The 19,729-nt window shown below is 38.1% G+C and overlaps 1 protein-coding gene across 2 annotated transcripts; it reads left to right on the top strand.

Annotated features, from left to right (window-relative positions):
- The first annotated feature begins 2,277 nt into the window (after positions 1-2,277).
- adamtsl5 (ADAMTS like 5) lies at positions 2,278-19,584 on the top strand. 2 transcript variants are annotated; one of them, XM_055209381.2, is made up of 15 exons: positions 2,278-2,563; positions 3,031-3,423; positions 3,531-3,580; positions 4,987-5,059; positions 6,797-6,948; positions 7,256-7,316; positions 7,667-7,772; positions 7,859-7,986; positions 15,255-15,378; positions 16,242-16,328; positions 16,469-16,632; positions 18,159-18,372; positions 18,619-18,726; positions 18,906-18,977; positions 19,058-19,584. In XM_055209381.2, the coding sequence occupies exons 3-15, from the start codon at positions 3,561-3,563 to the stop codon at positions 19,384-19,386; spliced, it is 1,638 nt and encodes a 545-aa protein (XP_055065356.2). In that variant the 5' UTR covers positions 2,278-2,563; positions 3,031-3,423; positions 3,531-3,560; the 3' UTR covers positions 19,387-19,584. The 2 variants fall into 2 exon arrangements, with proteins under 2 accessions (XP_055065356.2, XP_055065355.2); XM_055209380.2 differs by having other exon boundaries at positions 2,279-2,563; positions 3,031-3,418.
- Positions 19,585-19,729: the final 145 nt, after the last annotated feature.

Genomic DNA, 19,729 nt, shown 5'->3' with positions numbered 1-19,729 from the left:
TTATTTTAATCTTTAATGGTCCGTCATGGACCCCAGTAACACATATGAGATACTGTTTGAAAGCTAAGAGTCTACAAATGCTACACCATCTTTTACTGTAGGTCCTACTCTAAACAATGAGTCCATTCACAGCATTTTCTTTGGTTGTGTGCATGAAAAATCCCTTGCTATTTATTATATGTGCAAAACAAAAAATTAATATTTATATGAAAAATGTATTTTCACACCCTTCAGTAAAATAAGAATAACTTTTGAATGCGACATGCTAAAGAGTTCATTCTTTTTTTGGGTGTTAACTGTCTGCTGCTGGTAACAACCAGAACTGTCTGCAGTCTGCTAGAGTACACAGAACCAGATTTATTCACTATCAAAGACAGTGTTTACAACATAAAAAAAGAAAAATTGATGTTTCATCATATGAAAAACAACATAAATAACAAAATTTGTCACAAACAGCAGCTTTTTATTGAACTTCAAAGGTTTTCTTTAAGATGATATAAAGGAATTGCATTTATTCCACTGTATGGTTATGGGGACACTTCAAATGTTTTTAGGCAGAAATTGTATACAAAAGGGTATCATTCCTCCCTTCAGTTGGAGTAAAATAACTTTTGCAGAGATTATGATAGAGAAAAAATTCCTTTTCCAATAGCTTGAATCAAACAAAACTGTCTGCAGGGAGCTGAGACACCCAGTGCCAGAGTTATACACTTTCAAATAACTTTAGAAAAAAAAGCGCCTATTTATTTTTGTGTTTATCAGAGGACTGACATCACATACAACCATGTTTAGCACTTTCAACAGTGTATTATGTAATTTCAAAGGGTTTCCTGTAAAATGATACCAAACTTTTGTATGTAAACCTATGCATGTGGGTATGGGGAGCTTTTGAAATTGGGTAGGCCAATTCCAGGCGAAAATCCCCAAAATAGCTTCAGGGTGTAGAAGTTAAAATCAGCTGGGCGCTTACCATCATTTATCAAAATATCTTCTTTTGTGTTCATCAGAAAAAAAGAAATTCATACAGATTTGGAACAACATGAGGATGAGAAAATGATGACTAAAGTTTCATTTTTGGGTGAACAATCCCTTTAATCATTTTATAATTACAACCAAGAGTCCTTCTTTTATTAATTTAACAGTTTCTGTGACATTAACTTCTATCATGGGCCATACTCCAACTTTATTACCCACATGAAGTGTACTTTAATGTTTACTGTAAATCCTAATAGTTTTTGAACTGTGCACTGTAAAAACCTAATTTTCCACCAAAAATGCAATATTAATTGTACACTCTAAAAAATGCTGGGTTATTTTAACCCACTGTCAGGTCAAAAATGGACAAATTTAACCTTTGCTGGTTGTTTCAACTCAAAATGCTGAGTTGTTTAAATCAATATATAAAGTTTCTGGGTTAATTTAAACAGTGGGTTGGTTTTTGCCCTTTTTGAATATAACCCAGCATTATGAGTGTAAATGTAGTATTAACTAAAGTGTTTTGAAAATTGTAGTAAATAGTATACTTTACTAAACTTAAAAAATGCTGGGTTATATTCAACCCAGTGTTGCCTGAAGTATGGACATTTCTAGGTTCATTTAAACCACCTGCTGGGTTTGTCCATATCTGATCCAACAATGTGTTGGAACAACACAGCATAAAGCGTACCATAGTAAAGTATTCTGCATTTACCACAGTTTATCAATTAAGTAAGGAATAATTGACGACGGGCCATTGAATTATTCGAAAATAATGCACACCCAAGGTGGTAATGCAGTGCGGATGTGCATTATTTTTAAATCAATTATTCTGCTTATATCACGGTTACCACAAACATTGCTCTGGTGGTTATTTTAAGACATTTGACAGGTTAGGTGTGCATTTAGCATAAAAATAATACACATCAGTGGAACATTTCTGAACCCATCAGAATAAAGCATTCAACAGCCACGTGGTTTTCAAGTGAAGAGTGTAATAGCCATGTTTTGGCATACTGATTCACTCTGAAAATTGTTTGGTTGTTTAAATCCATTGTTGGATCAAACATATAAACATTTTCTAGGTTAATTTAACGGCTGGGCAAGATAGTTTATCCTTTGTGTTTATACAGAACAACTTGAGAGTGAGTAAATAATGACAAGATTTTAATTTTTGAGTGACCTCTCCATTTAAACTGTTACTGTAGCAACACTTATTGTACCCATATGCTTTTGTTTTTATTTGTAGCAGCTAAAACCATAGTTCATTTTCGTAAGAGCTGTAGAATACAGTAACAACGTGTAGTAATTATATAATACACTACAGCATAGCCTACTAGAATTTACCACAGTTTACTATAGAAAGTCCTGCAGTATCTTTTCATGTGGGTTAAACGGTGATTCAAATCTCTGCCCAATGACAAATAAATCAGGCGGCAAGAAAAGCATTTACTAGTGGATTGGGCAACAAAGCGTTTAAAATGGGCGTGTTTAATAGTTTCTCATCGGAATGTAGAGACACGGAGCTGAGCTTCAGGTGAACGCGGCTGCACGCGAAGCTGCTGCTGCTGCACGCGACTGTTTAACGGTAACTGCTCATTCATTTTCACCTTATTTTACTTGATTTATGTGTAGTGCTGTTTTAATCACAACGTAAATGAGTTTCCCATGATTTTAGTGAGGATGCTCTTTTTTAGCAAATATGTTTTTTATAGTAAATGTGCAGTGATGTTATATTTTGTATTACCAGAATTTCATCGTTAAACTGTGATAAAACAATCGTAAATTACTCTGTTTTTTCTAAAAAACCTTCAGTTAACTATGATTACTGTTAATTTTAGAATATTATAGTAGCCTACACTTTATTGATGTAATATGTATAAGTTAACTTAGCCGACTACAGTAAGGTATCCAAGAATTATGTAAAAGTATAAAGATACCCTGACTGATGTACTATGTTGTTTAGTTGTTTATGTATGATCATAATTTTAGCATAGTTTTTATTACTTCAAGCCAAGCTATCTAAGGTTTGTTAATGTATTAATCTCTTCGCAGGTGATCTCTGTCGACTTCTGTCCTAATGAAACATCTATTTGCTCATGCAAAACGTGTCCAGTGATTTCTGAGGTGTGTGACTGTGAGTAGACTTCACACAAACTGATCTGAGATCAAGTCTTGGGAACATGTATTGCGCTTCAGATATTCTCCACGAGGACACTGGACCACTGATATGAAACTGAAAGCGAGATTTTTATAAAACGGCATCTGGAAAGTTATTTTCCCGCGGAACATCGGAGATCATGTAAAGTACATTTCTGTGAGATATTATTTTTGAATCAAATTCTCTTCATTAGTTCAAAAGTCTATGGACAGCTCCTGCTTTCTTCTGAGAAACACTGCGCATTATATCCAGCAAAGGAAATACGTATAAAGCATGGATGCAGTAAGGTTTCCCGACTTTTTTCATTATATAAACCATTGGGATCACACATCTCTTGGCGTTTATTTTATCAGATGAGTAATTTTTCATATCTTTGGGACATAACATTTTTCAGTTATTTTGGGACACCTGACGGAGAATCAAAATGCAAAAGTCAAACAACAGGTATGTCATTTTACATTTTATTTCAGTGGCAGGTGTTAAAGAAGCAAATGCTTTTCAGCATTTTTGGTGATTTTATAGCATGTCATTAAACACCAAAGGTGAATAATATCATTATAAGATTTTTTTATTGTTGATGGATGTTTGCAGTTTAGTGCAGTTAACTGTACAGCTACTGTAAATGTCTTAATTCTCTGGCTGTTTTGGTTGCTGAGTAATTGCCTGTTAAATTAGTTACTTTCACATCCACAGCTGTTTAATCTAATTTTCAAGAGGAGAATAGTTTCCTGTTAACATAAACCTGAGGTCCTTTGGTATTACCCATAAACAGATTTAAGACTCAGTAAATTTGTGGTTTGCAAAACATGTAATAAATACAGATGTCCAATTAAGGTTTGTTTTATTTGGCTCCCTGGTTTAAAGGGTTAGTTCACTTCACCCAAAACTATTCTGTTATCATTAACTCACTTTATGTAGTTACAAACCTGTATAAATATCTTTGTCCAGATAAACAAGAACGTAGATATTTTGAGGAATGTTTGAAACCAAAACAATCATGAGCCCCATTAATTTCCAAAGTAGTAAAAAGAATACCATGGAAGTGAATGGAGCTCATGAACGGTTTGGTTACAAACATTCCTCAAAATATCTACATTTGTGTTCATTAGAACACGGATATTTATACAGGTTTGTAACAACATAAGGTTGAGTAAATGATGACAGAACTATCCCTTTAACGGTGTACAATATAAATACATTCAGCATTACTGTAAAAGCACTATAATGTGAAGTCATATACTCTGTCACATTCTCACGAGAGGCTCAAGGTTTATGTTCTTACCTTCTGGCTATAGCAGCAATAGACCGTATCTAAATAAACATTATTGCCGGTTAACCATAGACCTCTTGACCCTTAACTAAGACAAACAACTAAACACTAATATTCTTCCTTACTACTGTGCTTTAACAACAGTCCCTATCTCACAATTAATCACACTTACTCTCAAGTGATTGATGATATAGTGATTCTTAGCAAGGTTATGCTATGGCTTAGCATTAGAATAAACCTTTTGTCCTACGATGACTTTTAACCTGGTTGACTCTGGTATGTTTATACATACATTAGTAATGGAAAAAAGAATAAATTGAAATGTTGACATAAATGTCTCAATGCTGGAAAGATAATTTGGAAGACGTTCTGGGAAACTGCTACTTTGATGTTGTCGTTCTGACCTCATTGTCAGAAGTCACTTTAAAGCTGTTGTAAACATGTTTTATCAGTGAGTTTTCAGTGTGTATGAAAGACATTTGCTTTTCTTTTCTAGAGACCTGCAGTCAATGTCAAACTGAATTACCGAATATGCGTATGTGGGTCGGTGAAAATTTGCTTTTTTTCCCTTTATCTCTAGGAAGCTGTCTCTGTGCCAGACCCTTATCATCATAACAGTGCTGCTATGTCCAGGTTGCTTGTCATCTCAGCATGTAAGTTGGTCCCTATTAAACAAAGCAGTCTTACACCAACCAATGACCCACAAATATTACAATTACCACTATTTACTGTAATTCACATGCATATTACTTTTTACTTAATTACTTTTAATAAAGTCCAAAAACGTCTAGTCAGTAAAGGAGAATTTTTATAGACAAACTTATAATCAGTTAGTGTAGCTACATTTTGGGCTGCTTAACACTTTATGGGACACAAGTTTTGCCTTCCCTGATGATTGCCAATAGCTGAGTTTGATCTGAGTAAACCAAGTAGTCTTACCCACAGTAGGTGGATTTAAAGACTCCATATAGGGCTCCCACCCTGTATTGTTTTTTAAATGCAGTTTACACATATTGCAAATATGAACACGTAAGAATATATGGTTGGCTCATGTTCTCTCTTTAACCTTTACGTTTCACTGGCAACTGGGTAAAAGTTTGTTTGTATTACTTTGGACCTCACCCAGTCATTCTCCCAGTTCCCTCCCGCATGAGATCCAAGCTAGGTCTTGTCCGGCAGTTATCACCATCATTCCACTGGAATGACTTTTTAAACTATTAAAGTAACAAAATTTCCAACACTAAGTTCCCAAAGGTCTCTTTCCCAAAAACGTGTTCCAAAGTCAACATTGCTTTTAAATGTTGCCTTTGGGGGAAATGCTGGCGTTCTGGAGGTGAAAGGTTGATTTCATTAATCCCCCTTGCCCATGGGCCCCATGACGGACTGTCATCAACCCTAATTGGAGTCTTTGCTGCGGTAATGAGGGCAGTTCCAGCCAGGTCAATTTGGTATTGAAGATGATAGACGTCGGCCATAAAGCACTACTATTGTGTCAGTTTAAGTGCAGTCATCTGTTGTTTTTAACCCTCAACGTTAGACTTCCTAGACAAGACCTCTTTTAAATACAGGTCTCTGGGCCAAATGAGGTCAGAAGATCCCAAAGAAATTCCATTACGTAATGCCACAATAACTGAATGAGATGCCTTCAATCAAACTCCTAATTTTTTCAGATAATTTATTTAAAGGGTTAATTTTAGGAAAGCTCACCACAAAAAAGAAGTCAAATATGTGCCAATAAAACGCACCTTAAGGGATCAAATTTGGAATGCAACCTCGTCGCTCATATATCTAAACCTTTTCATAATGTTGCAGTGTGACTTGTGTTGCTCATATTAGATTTATTCGATATCATGAATTAATATTATTTTGGGGAAAAACATTTGCTGCCTTTGAGGTTGTTAATGCGATAAAATAAATTTTTTTTACGAAGACACACACAGATACCTGGAGGTAAACAAGCAGGCCTCAGGGATCCGATTGATGCCATGGCCTCCTTACAGTCTGTTACTGCATGTCCGTCTCGGATCAAAGCCAGAAACAGATCCAAGCACGATTAGCGGTGTCTGATAGGAATACGGCTTTTTGTGTGGAGGTTGTGTGAAATAGAGCTGATGTTGGCGTCCTCTGTACCGCACCTGGGGAATACGCAAACACTTCCACAAATGTCAAGTGCAGTCTAGTGTGTCCAGATGAGCAGGAAGTTTCTTGGTGGTCTCTCATATCGTGTGTCTTGAGCTGAAATATACAATCGTTACGACTGCAAGGACAGGATACCTTTACTTCAGTACACACATTTCAGAAGCTCTTACTATTTGTTATGTCCTCCTTTTGCTTTAATTAATCTCTTTGCTGTTGGTCTTTCATGACATTTTTTGTTTATGTACTTCTAGTTATCCAGGAGAGCAGAGGTGGGAGGCGATGGACCACAGATGCAAAGTCAGCTGCACTTTATGAATGAATGGGCATCATGGGGAGGTTGGTCTGTGTGTTCACGCTCCTGCGGTGGAGGAGCCTCTGTACGTACCCGAACGTGTATCACCAGGTACAGCATATCCTCGGTTATACAATACATTACCATCTTCTTTGGAGCCAGGTGATTTTACATGGTAAGCCTAAGCTTACGGTTACAAATAAAGCTGGGGTTGGGGCTTCAGCGACATTCTTTAGCAGCTTTCTCAACCTGTAATTTCCTGCTTGGGTAGTTAATAGTTATGATTAGGACTATTTGTACTTGTACATGTTCTACTTGGCATGTTGACTGACATTTCACATGCAGATCATGCACGATCATGCTTGTGTGATCCAGTTAAATCCATCTGGCATGATACATTTTACTGTTTCCCATCTAGAAATCTTGTCGGAGGGCCGTGTCCTGGAGACACCAGGCAATATAAGATTTGCAACACAAAGGTGCAGTAAATCCGCACAGTTCAAAAAGCATATAATAATACTACATTAAGCCACAACTTACATTTAAATCTGTACTGTAGTATTAAATGTAGGTGTCAAATTGTCATTATCATTGTGCTGGAAAACAAGAACTGACATTTAAGAGTTTTGAATCCATTTTACCTTCATCCATCACTTGTATCAAAGCTCCTATGTCAACACAAATGAATGTGATGATCTTATCTGAAACGTGTATCAGTAGAGCCGCTGGGACTGTTATGATGACTCAAGTGTTACTGAAACCCTGTAGCAGGTTTAGGCAGGCTGCATTTGTGTGTGATCTGTCCTGAGCTTTGCATCTGTAACATCAGGAGTGTGCCGCTGGCTCTATGGACTTCCGAGAACTCCAGTGTGAAGCTTTCAATGACAGACCTGTGGTTGCTGGCAACAGTTATCACTGGACTACCTTTCATGGAGGTCAGAGTCAATGGGTTACTTGTGAAACATTAGTAATTAATAATTATTTTTGGAATGTGTTGATACTCTACTTCTTCTACCTTCAGGCTCTGAACCCTGTGAGCTCAGCTGCCTGGCTGTTGGACACAATTTCTACTACAACTTTGGACGGGTGCTTGATGGCACTCCTTGCCAATCAGAACACGGGACTGTCTGTGTGAACGGAAAGTGTCTGGTGAGTAGTTGAGTACCTTTCTAGAGGGAAATCTTTCCTTTCTAGCTCAGCAGATTTGTGTTTCAAGTATCAACTGAGTCTCAGATGTTTCTCCTTAAGTTGCCTACACTCTAAAAACAAACGGTACTAAATAGCACTAAAAGTGGTTCTTGGCTCGTAATCATAGAGGAACCCTTTTAGTACTATATAGCACGGGGTCATATAGCACCACTATAGAACCACATATGGTTCTACATAGCACAATATGGTTGTACACAGGTGCTACATGGGTACTTCATCGGTGCTATATGGCACTTAAAATAGTTCCTCTATGATTACAAGGCAAGAACCACCTTTAGTGCTATTTAGAACCGTTTGTTTTTAGAGTGTAGGAGAAACAGAAAAAGAAACAAATGAGACAACCCTTAAATGGACACCCTTATACAAATATACACATTTTCCCGCTCCCCTAGAGTTAAGGGGTCACACACCGGATGCTCAGTGCTGCATCGAGTCGCGTCTAAGACAACTCAGATGTATTGTAGAACCGGAAGTGCACATTAAATAGCGAGAGCTTCGTCAGATAGCGTCTACTTCAAAATGCAAAATATAGGTTAGCAGCCAATGTTAAAGCAACACCAAAGAGTTTTTTTTTTTTTACATTAAAATAATGTTTCCAAAAAAGTTTCAGTCGTTCATCCACTCGAAACAGGGTTAACGGCACTTTCACTTTGCAGCCCTCTATTGGCCAAAACCGCACTAAAGAAGTTTCCAACCGTTGGGTCGCAGTACTGTAGTTCAAGTGAAAACTACAAAAACTTGCTTTACGGCAGTGGAGCATCCTGCAGGCTGTGGATGGAGCATACTCGGCAGGTACATATAAAAGAAAGATACCATTGCCTAGCGTTCATGCAGCTTTTCAATTGTCATCATGGCGGAGCCTGCAAAGAAAGGAAGGGTTTCATTAGTTTTGTTTTATCGTTAATGATTTGGGACAAATATGTTGTTATTTAATGTTAAACTATGTGAATGGCGTGACAGGGATTTGAGCAACTTCCTGAGTCGTAGCTGGGCGGCGTGGACAGGCGGCACTTGTCGGCGCTGGTGTGCGCATACTCATAGAATGCAATGTGTTAGAACGGCACGGCGCTGAGCTGCCCGTCCGGTGTGCGACTCCCTTTAAACATTTGATTTTTACAGTTTTGGAATCCATTCAGCCAATCTCCGAGTCTAGAGGTACCATTTTTAGCATAACTTGGCACAGTCCATTGAATCTGATTAGACCATTAGCTAGGGTGACCATACGTGCCATTCTTCCTGGACGCGTCCTGGCCAGGATTTCGGTGCGTCTTCCAGAAGTCGTATTTGTTGACCGCATACGCCATTCAGTTAAAAACATAAGACATACAATCATAGTTTCATTCTTACCCTAAAATGTGACAGTTGCTTTTCTGTAATAATAATAATAATCCTCTATGACGTATGCGGTCGACAAATACGACTTCCGGAAGACGCATTCGAAATCCTGGCCAGGACGCATCCGGGAAGAATGGCACGTATGGTCACCCTACATTAGCATCTCGCTCAAAAATAACCAAAGAGTTTCGATATTTATCCTATAGTTACATCGTATACTAAGACCGACAGAAAATTTAAAACAAAGTTGTGATTTTCTAGGCATATATGTCTAGGAACTATACTCTCATTCTGGCTGCAGGAGGCACAATGATATTACGCAGCAGCCTAAAATAGTTCCCAAAATTTAAAAGGTGAATATTTTCAGCTGCTGCGTAATATCATTGAGCGCGATGCTAAATGGTCTAATCAGATTAATTGGATTGTGCTAATCTATGCTAAAAGTGGTACTGCCAGACTCGTAAATGGGCTGAATGGATTCCAAAACGGTAAAAATCAATTGTTTAACTCTAGGGGAGCTGGAAAATTATTATATTTTCAAGAAAAGTTGAGTGTCCCTTTAAAATACATTAAGAGTATGAAGCTGTAAAATGTTGGTTGTATAAGTAAAAATTGGGTTTGGGTAAATTAGATGAAAAAATATAGTCAAGAATATTATCAATTAAAGCACATCTTTGAGCATCATAATAGCATATATAAAAGTTGTACCTGTTACAGTAATTTCTTCATGCTTTAAAACAGAATGTTACTCTAGACCCTTGTCTCATTTATTATATGCGGATCTATGAGTATGCCAATTAGTCCCGACTCTTTCACAGTTTCAGTCACAGCTGCTAAGTTCGGTTTCACCAGAGGTGTCAAGTAACGAAGTACAAATACTTCGTTACATTACTTAAGTAGATATTTTGGGTATCTATACTTTACTTGAGTAATTATTTTTCAGACGACTTTTTACTTCTACTCCTTACATTTTCACGCAATTATCTGTACTTTCTACTCCTTACATTTTAAAAATCGCCTCGTTACTTCTATTAATTTTAACTTGTTTTCTTTTTTACATTTCGGCTTGTCATCGTTAAAAAAACCTATCTTGATAAATTGCATCATCCAGATGAATCCGATTGTGGTTGGATGAGAAGTATAAACATAGACCATTCCGACTCCCTATTGGTTTGTACGCAATCCCCGCCCCCCCAGCTGCCTGCAGATGCTCAAAAGTTTGTTCGATAGCGCTGCACAGAGAAACATAAAAGAACCGCGAGAGCGATTAGAAAGCATGCAGAGTGTCTCCCCTCGCGATGCTTTGATATCATCCGCCATCTGTTTGTACAGTAACAGAACGCGGCATTCTGTCTTCAAATGGAAAAGTACGAAATAAAACTCGCGCATCACTTTCAGGTCAGTTCACATTCACAAGCCTGTGTAAATGTATACCTGGCTGCTGACACCAATCCATCTGTGTGATTTAAATAGTGTAACAATACCAATTTATATCATGTAACTTCAGTTGTTCAACTTAAATGACATGTGCTGGGTTGCGTTTTGAAGCATGGCAAAGATATCTATGCTAAAGACATTGTTGTTTGGTATATGCTAATAACTACCCTAAATTTTATTTGCATTAACAAAACCTACTTAGCTGAATGCTTGAGTGTTAAATCAATCAAACACATAAACATACATACAAACTTTTGCTTTTGTTAATAGACATCAGCTGTTTCCTTAAACCTGACTTTTAATTTACTTACAATAAAGACATTTAGTAATTCTCCAAAATTGCTTGGATTTATACTGACTAAAGTAAAGTATACTAAAGTCCATTAGCTACACAAGTACAGATGCAGAAATATAGGCTATAATATATAATTGCATATTTGTAGTTTGTGTTGCTGTCAAAATACATATATAAATGATAACAATAGCATATTTCTATTCTCACACATACTATAGTTGTGTGTGATTTTGTTGTTTTTTAACTAAAGAGGGCACCACTGTAAAAGTTTGGCCACCAGCGGCACTGCTCTGAAGATTGACTTTTTGCACCATTACAATATTTATAGGCAACTAGTCATTATATCTTCCTCTCTATGGAACACATGTTAATGCTCAGTAGTACACATATATGGTTCTTTAATGCAGTGGTTATCAAACCTTTTTTGCGGCCTCCCTTGTGTACAGTGGATTGACATAAACATTCTAAAACTTAAAATTTGAATTAAACAAAACATTTTAAATTATACAATTTATTGCTTTTGTTTAGTAGCCTTATTGTTCTGAGGTTTAATTACACAGAATTTATAATAAAGTAATGTATTTCATAAAATATTATAAAACTGGGGCCCCTGGCACCATCTGGCGACATCCAGTTTGAGAACCACTGCTTTAATGTATTTGTTTGCATTGTATTGAAATGCGTTCATTTTTAATGGGCATATACCGTATGTGGTTGAAACAGATAGCCTAGTGCAGGGGTAGGCAACATGGAGTGCCGATGTCCTGCAGTGTTTAGCTCCAGGTCTAATCAAGCAGACCTGAACAAACTAATAAAGGTTAAAGTCACCTGAAACTACAGGTAACCAAGGTTTTATAAGGGTTGGAGCTAATCTGCAGGACATCGACACTCCAGGACTGGCGTTGCCTACCCCTGGCCCTAGTGCATCCCAAATTTTTTAACATTAACATTTTAATAACACTAGTTATTATGGCCTTTAGAAACGTTTTTTAGAGAAGATGGGGTAGTGCCCAAAAGGCCCCTGTGGTGCGGCTTAGGCTTTTTTCTCTAATGACATTTTTTTCCTTACATTACTTTTACTTTTATACTTTAAGTAGTTTTGAAACCAGTACTTTTTCACTTTTACTTGAGTAAAAAGCTTGAGTTGATACTTCAACTTCTACAAAAGTCTTTTTAAACCCTAGTATCTATACTTCTACTTGAGTAATGAATATGAATACTTTTGACACCACTGGGTTTCACACAATGCATAGTTGCATACGTGAACTGCGCGTTTGCAGCACTAAACTTTTATCGCTGATGTTAACAGGTTACAGCACTCAGTCTGCATGTGTGAGCAACACAGGAGCAGAGCTGCAGCAGCTGTGTTGTGATCGTTTCAGTGCCGAGTCTATGAGGCATCCAAACATAATATCTATAACTCGAACTACAGAATCACATTGTTATAGTATTAAAAAATGTACAATGCTGTACTGTTGTTTCATAGACTTATTTTACTGAAATACACAGAACTTAACAAATTAATTTATTTTATAAAATATCATAAAACTTGGGCCCCCTGGCACCCTTTCGCACCCACCAAGGGGGGCCGTCACCCAGTTTGAGAACCACTAGTGTAAGTGCAGTGTAATATCTAAATTCACATTGATTTTTGTAAGCAAAGTATTGCTATTATTATTATTATTATTACAGTATTTAATGCACACAGATTTCACAAGCTTTGTGCCCACGTCTTGCCCTCAAGTCATGTGGATGTGAATTAGAGTTGCAGACTGGAACGGAAAAGCACATGCATGAAACCGAATATTTAGCAGCATGTGCCCGATTGAATCCATATGTGTTAAGCGCACCTTTTGTATGTGTGTGTGTGCTTGGCCCTTGGAATGTGTCATTAAGGATCATTATTTCATTTCTTGCCAAGATTAAGGAGGGAGAGGCAGAGAAAGCGAAGCAAACAATAAGGATGTAGAGAAAGTGAGAGAGAATGAAAGTATTAAATGAGTAGGAGGGTCACACCTAAAGAGGTCTAAAGTGAAGGAGAAGTTTAATTATATACTAGAGAAACTGCTGAGGACAGTCCTCTCCTGCACACCTCCTTCTACATTCACAATCTCCTCCTCCGCTCCTGTGCTCTGTAGCTTAAGCCAAACTTCTGCCTGAATAAACCTGAACCCTGCCCGGGCCTCATGATCTTACTGTTGTTTGTGTCAGTGGTTAAGTGAGGGATCTATGTCATTGGGCTGCCCATCTGTTTTTACCTGCATCTGTTTGTACCCTTGAGGTAAATACATCTAAACACACACACACACTTGGGATGGTGCAGTTTTACTTTAGTATGAGTTTCAACAGCCTTTTTGTGCATAATAATGATGGTGTAAGATAGCTTTGATCTGTTTTCTTTAAGATTCTTTGAAAACTTGAAGGTGTGATTTGCTGTAAACTTAGATAAACTTACTTCAAGAACATAAGCAAAATAAGATGGTTTTTATGCATTTTGGAAGTACATTTTGGATTGGTCATTGTTTCATTGTAGTTTGAGGTAATCTAGCAATATTAAGGCTATGTAAAAGGTGGACTGTGTAACTTTTAGAAGGATCTCTTGACAAAAATGCAATATAATATATATAACTATATTTTAAGTATAAAGCATAAAGATCTTACATAATGAACTGTTATGTTTTTATTATTTTAGAATGAACTGTTTATTCACATACACCGCGGGTCTCCTTACATGGAAGTCGCATGTAAACATGTTTGTCCTGTGGCGGAATGAGCTGAAGGTTGAAGTTTGCAATAAAATCTACACACAGCACCTTTAATAATAATAAAAAGCATGCACAATATTAAAGTGATAGTTCACCCAAAAATGAAAATAATGTCATTAATGACTCACGCTCATGTCGTTCCAAACTCGAAAGACCTCCGTTCATCTTCTGAACTCAGTTTAAGATGTTTTAGACTTTTGGTCCCAGAGCTTTCTGACCCTTCAGTTAATAGAAACATCATCAAAGTGGTCCATGTGACATCAGTGTGTCAGTTGGTGTGTGTTGAAGCATCGAAAATACATTTTGGTCCAAAAATAACAAAAATGACGACTTTATTCAGCATTGTCTTCTCTTCCAGTTCTGTTGTGAACGCATGCGCGAGACCGGAGTTACGTGACTGCAATGACGCAGATGACGTGTTATCCTCAGACATGTTTGCAAAGGTTTTTTTTCAAACTTACAGCATGCGTCTCCTTCAGACTGTAAACGAAGTTTGGGTGCACATATAAAAAACAGCTGGGGCGCACCAGATAACACGTCAGCCTCCGTTGTACGTCATCCGCGTCACTGCAGTCACGTGACTTTGGTCTTGTGCACGTGATTTACAGGGGAGCCGGAAAAGAAGACAATGCTGAATATTTTTGGACCAAGATGTATTTTCGATGCTTCATCACGTTCTGGCTGGCCCACTGATGTCGCATGGACTACTTTGATGATGTTATTATTACCTTTCTGGACATGGACAGTATACCGTACGTAGATTTTCAATGGAGTGTCGGAAAGCTCTCGGACTAAATATAGGGCATCTTAAACTGTGTTCAGAAGGTGAGTTTGGAACTACATTTTTGGGTGAACTACCCCTTAAACTTCTACGACAAGTTTCGTTGTCAGCATTTGCAGTATTACCAAAGCATATTTAGTACTTCCAATAGACGGTTTCATCAGACGCACATGCATTGCCATAGTTACGAGCCTGGCCCGAACTTTTGTTTATCAGTTTATTTATCAGCCTCTGGAACAAATACATTGTCGACATTAAAAACAAAATTGGTTTCCTAACGATGAGGAGAGACGGCGAGCATGGATCACTGCTGTGTGAAGAGATGTTTGGGAGCTAGGCAAGAATTCAAGGATCTGTAGCAAACATTGTATACATTCATTTTACACCGTAACGTTAGCTTAGTGTAGTATAGCTTTAGCTATGATTTGAACTAAGGTTATAAGTTACTTATTACTTATTTATTGTGCTTGTTAAGACTCTGTTGTTATTGATTCTTTGCAGAAGCCTACCGGAAGTTAAGTTTGGGCCACAAAACCCGTTGTTGGCGCTGAAACCGTCTTCACGGTCAATATTTTGATTTTGTGTGTGTGTACAGAAGCCAGGATGTGATTTGATCTTTGGATCGCAGCAGCAGGAGGACGCCTGCATGGTGTGTGGTGGCCACAACGCAACCTGCCTTCTTCACCGCAGTGTCTATAAGACCAACGAGCACAATAACGGTCAGCTATAAATCTATCAGCACTCAGATGCATTATAAACAAGATACATCATTTTTGAATTCTCCAATATGTTTGTGTACGATGTGCTTTCGCCACAGTGATGTTGAATGCATTTCTTGACTGTGACATTGAGGCTTAATTTTTTCCCCTAATAATCGAATGAATACGAATTAGCAAAATGCTCATAAAATAGTTTAAAATTCTGTAAAAAAACCCTGTAAGAACTGTAAAATCAGTATATCCATTTAAACTGATGTGAGCTGGTATAAGGTAACAGTCTAACACTCTCAATGAAAAATGTTAAGATTTGGCACTAACTCATGAAATTCTTAACCTAAGTGATTTTTGTGGGTCAGTGGCACTCATTCTTTATGTCTCTCGGTCTCTCTGTATCTCGGTACTTTCTCTCTGCTCTCACATGCAAACACATAATCCAGACACTTAAGACACTTACACCTAGCTTTGAACTTTTCTGCTCGAAACAGAAGCTCTTTTAAAGGTTCCCCGATGCTGCCAATCTGAAGTATATCGGTGAAAACACTGTGATAATACTGGCTTTGTTTGGTCATCCGAAAAGTCCTCGGTTTCCCACTCTCTTGCATCTGGAATTCTAAGAGTAGGATAACAGATTGAGACTGCCAGCGCAGTGCTCTGTGAAAAAGGTCAAAAGTCAAAAGAGAAGAGAAAGCCCTGGGTCATAATTCTGCGGTTCAGACCGCACAGCAAGCACATTTGGCAGCTGCACGAGCATGAATCATAAAATCAAACGTATATAACATATGCAAGATTGAGCACCTGTTGAAATCAAGAGTGTTTTTGTCAAATAGGCTGAGACGTGTTACTCTTTCATCTTTGTTTCCCAGCTGGACTATTTGGGTACAACGAGGTCACTATGATCCCGGCCGGAGCCACACACATCAGAGTGACTGATAACAGCCGAAACTATCTAGGTTAGTATGCAGCCCTCTCCGCTGGATGTGTTTTTCAAAGTAAAAGAGGCAAGGTGCACGTTGTGAGAATGTCAATAGTAGGGCATTGTCAATAATGTTGTGCATTGTTAGCAAGATGTTTCTTTGTAAAATGTTTATAGCCCTCCAAAATGGCCGCTCTCAGTTTGTGATCAATGGGAACTGGAAGATTAATGTTCCAGGAGAATACAGCGTGGCAGGAACCAAACTGGTTTATCGGCGCTCAGCTGATACCTGGGAGAGTTTTGAAGTCTCGGGACCAACTCAAGAGGATCTGCACATTATGGTTAGCTTTAAGATAATGCATAAAAAGTCACTATTATTTAAAAATAACACTATAGCAGTGCCGGCCGGTGACTTCTTTTTTTTGAGGGCACACGATGCGAAGTTCGTCACAACATGTATGTAGCCCCTCATGTGTGTGGTTTGTAATTTCATAATATGTGGTCTGCACGCCAGGTGATCCTGTGTGCATCACGTGTCTTGTCAAAATAAGTCCCTTCTGCAGACGCATCTAAAGGGTTTATGATAAAAGAGACGCTCGCGTTTGCCAAATACTCGCATAATCTCATGCGTAATCAGAGTTTAATGTTAAGGGAGTGTCTTGCGTGTATTTTATCATGAATGGTTTTGACGCGTGTGCAGCAGGCACTTGTTTTGACAAAACACGCGATGCACATGGTTCACATGACGCAACAAACACATATTTTGAAAACACAAGCAACACACATGACACTCTGAACACTTATTTTGAATTTGCACCCCTCGGATGAGCAGTCACAAGCCGCCACTGCACTATAGTACAATGTTTATGAAACTTTCTTATAAAATAGTTTGTATTTGATTCTTAAAGCCCAGCAGCCGGTTCATTTCTATTCTTTTACATTTGTGCATTTGTTTAGATGCCTTTATTTTAAAGTGCATTACTTTTTATCAGTATGTGTGTTCCCTGTGTTCAAACCACTGATCTATATAAATGACTGGATTGCGCATAGAACGCTTAACGTAACAGCGTGAGGTGAAGCCAGCGCAGAGTTCGAGCCGCCATCTTGGTATACCCAACCAGCAGAGGGCGTCATTGACTTCCATTCAAAATCATGTTTTAAATTCGTCCGCTTTACAGCGTATCAGTCCCGCAAGATTATTTTTAGGATATGTGTACGTAACTTAACTGTTAATTCTGGTGTTATTTGCAATGTTTATTTTTAATCGGGCAGGAAAATGGATTTATAAAAAACCGTTAAGGCGAGTCTGCTGCATTCTGTTAATGACACGGGTATAAAGAAAGTTTTTTTGACATTCAGCTACACGGTCAGCGTTATTTCTCTAAATAAGTTTAGGTAACTTGTAAGTTTAGATAACATAAAACCAGCAAATTATTGCATGCAGTGCAAAGTATGATTATTTATTTAGATTTCAGAATGAGCACGTTTGTCATTAATACTAAATATGCTGCGGTCTGTCTGCTGACCTGATACTGTAATGAAGATTAATGTATAATAACTGATTAAAACCTAAAATGTACAACTTTCAGTAAATAACTATGTACATGCTTAGGACGTTTGTGTTGTAATAATGTACAGGGTAACTTCAGATATAAAAACGAAGACTAGTAAAGTGATGTTTTATCATTAAAATCTGATCGCGTCCATTGATTTTATAGAATGTTTGGGTATACCAACATGGCGGCGCGGTGGCTTCACAGTTGTGACGTCATGCGCAATCCAGTCATTTATATAGATCAGTGGTTCAAACCCATGACCTTTTGTGCTGCTACAGGATTTCTATTCATTTGTACTGATCTCTTTGTAGGTCTTGTCCACAGATAAAACCTCTGGAATTGAATATGAGTATTGGCTTCCACCAGACCGCTATGCTTTGTATCATGGGAGAAGTCCACTTCGACAGCCTCAGCACACAGAGAACTACCTGCCCTTTGACCCTCCAACCATTACTACCACTACCACCACAACCTCTACTACTACTACTACCACAACACAGCCAGCTGTGAAACCTCCTTTCTGGGGTAACTGCCTTTTATTTTCTAATATTTAGGTACAACTTTTTTTTTGTTTCATATCCCTATTCGTGCCTCTTTGCTATGATTGGTTATAAATTTCAGATAAGGCCCTGGAGTTAATATCAAAGAAACGTAAAGTTCATTTAAAGTTTGTGTGATGGTAAATATTTGCCAAAAGTGACTTTTTCACCAAAATCTCAGTGTTAAAGGTTTTTATACACAAAAGTGTGATTAACGTGGTCACGCTGTCAGGTCTTGCTGGCCGCTGGTCCTTTCAGCATCCCTATCAGCAGCAACCAGTTCCACGTTTGGAAAGAGATGAAAACCACAGAAACCGGTTGCCTGAGATACATCATAAAGGTCAGCCTCTATTACAGTTTTGCATGTTTTACCAAAGCGGATACCGAAGAAATTTTAGGGTTATGGTTGTATTTATTTATTCCTTTATTCCTTTTTCTATTTATTATTGTTTTGCACAGATCTTTATTTTAGCATGTAATTTGGTTCGCTTATCCATTATATCTGTAATCCTTTTGTAGGGCACTGTGGGAAATGCCGAAGGGTACGAGGAAAAGGGGAACGCCAGAGACAGTATTGTAAAAAAGATTTCGGTGAGTTCAGTCAATCTCTCAGATAACCTCATGTTTCCTAACAGCTTGGATTAACACACTTTCTTTTCTTGCCGAAACAGTATTTAGAGTAAAGGTGCTAGAAAAGGTGTATCGCGGTGAAGAGACCCGCTACGATGTCCAGATCATCCACACGTACCGTAACCGTTATCGCGTGGAGCACCGTGAGTTCCTGTGGGCACCCAACAGATGTGACTGTCCACTCCTTGAGGAGGGCCACCAGTACGTGTTGATGCTGCGACGTCACATCAATTACGAACGCACTCTTAATCGCATTCTCTTAGAAGAGGACAGCTATGCTCAGCCCTATCGAGCACGTGAGGATAGCTTGGTTCGCCCCCTAGAGGAGCTCTGCGGTAACAGAGGAACCAGACCTCAGTTTAGGAGGTAAACACCTGGAAACAATCTTTTACAGCGCACTTATCCTGAAATTCAACTCGAAAAAACAAGGCACAGACCTACTCTGACACTGACATTTAAATCAATGACGTGATTTTACTAAAGCAATTTGCATTCCGGAAAATGGACGCTTTGTTGGGATAAATTATCTCCGTGAGGCAAACCAAAGAAAATAAAGTCACTAAATGTAGCACTTTAAGTGGACAATTTCACCTTTCTTTAAAATGTACACCAAAGTAAATAATATTTAGAAAAATTGATGATGCCTTTATCACCACTTGTTTGTCAATAGCAAAATCACTTGACATTATGTTTATCTTTATGTGCATTTTTAA

Source organism: Misgurnus anguillicaudatus, chromosome 21, assembly GCF_027580225.2.
Source record: "Misgurnus anguillicaudatus chromosome 21, ASM2758022v2, whole genome shotgun sequence".
NCBI lineage: Eukaryota > Metazoa > Chordata > Actinopteri > Cypriniformes > Cobitidae > Misgurnus > Misgurnus anguillicaudatus.
The sequence above is the reverse complement of the archived record's forward strand: the minus strand, read 5'-3'. Positions and strand labels throughout refer to the sequence as shown.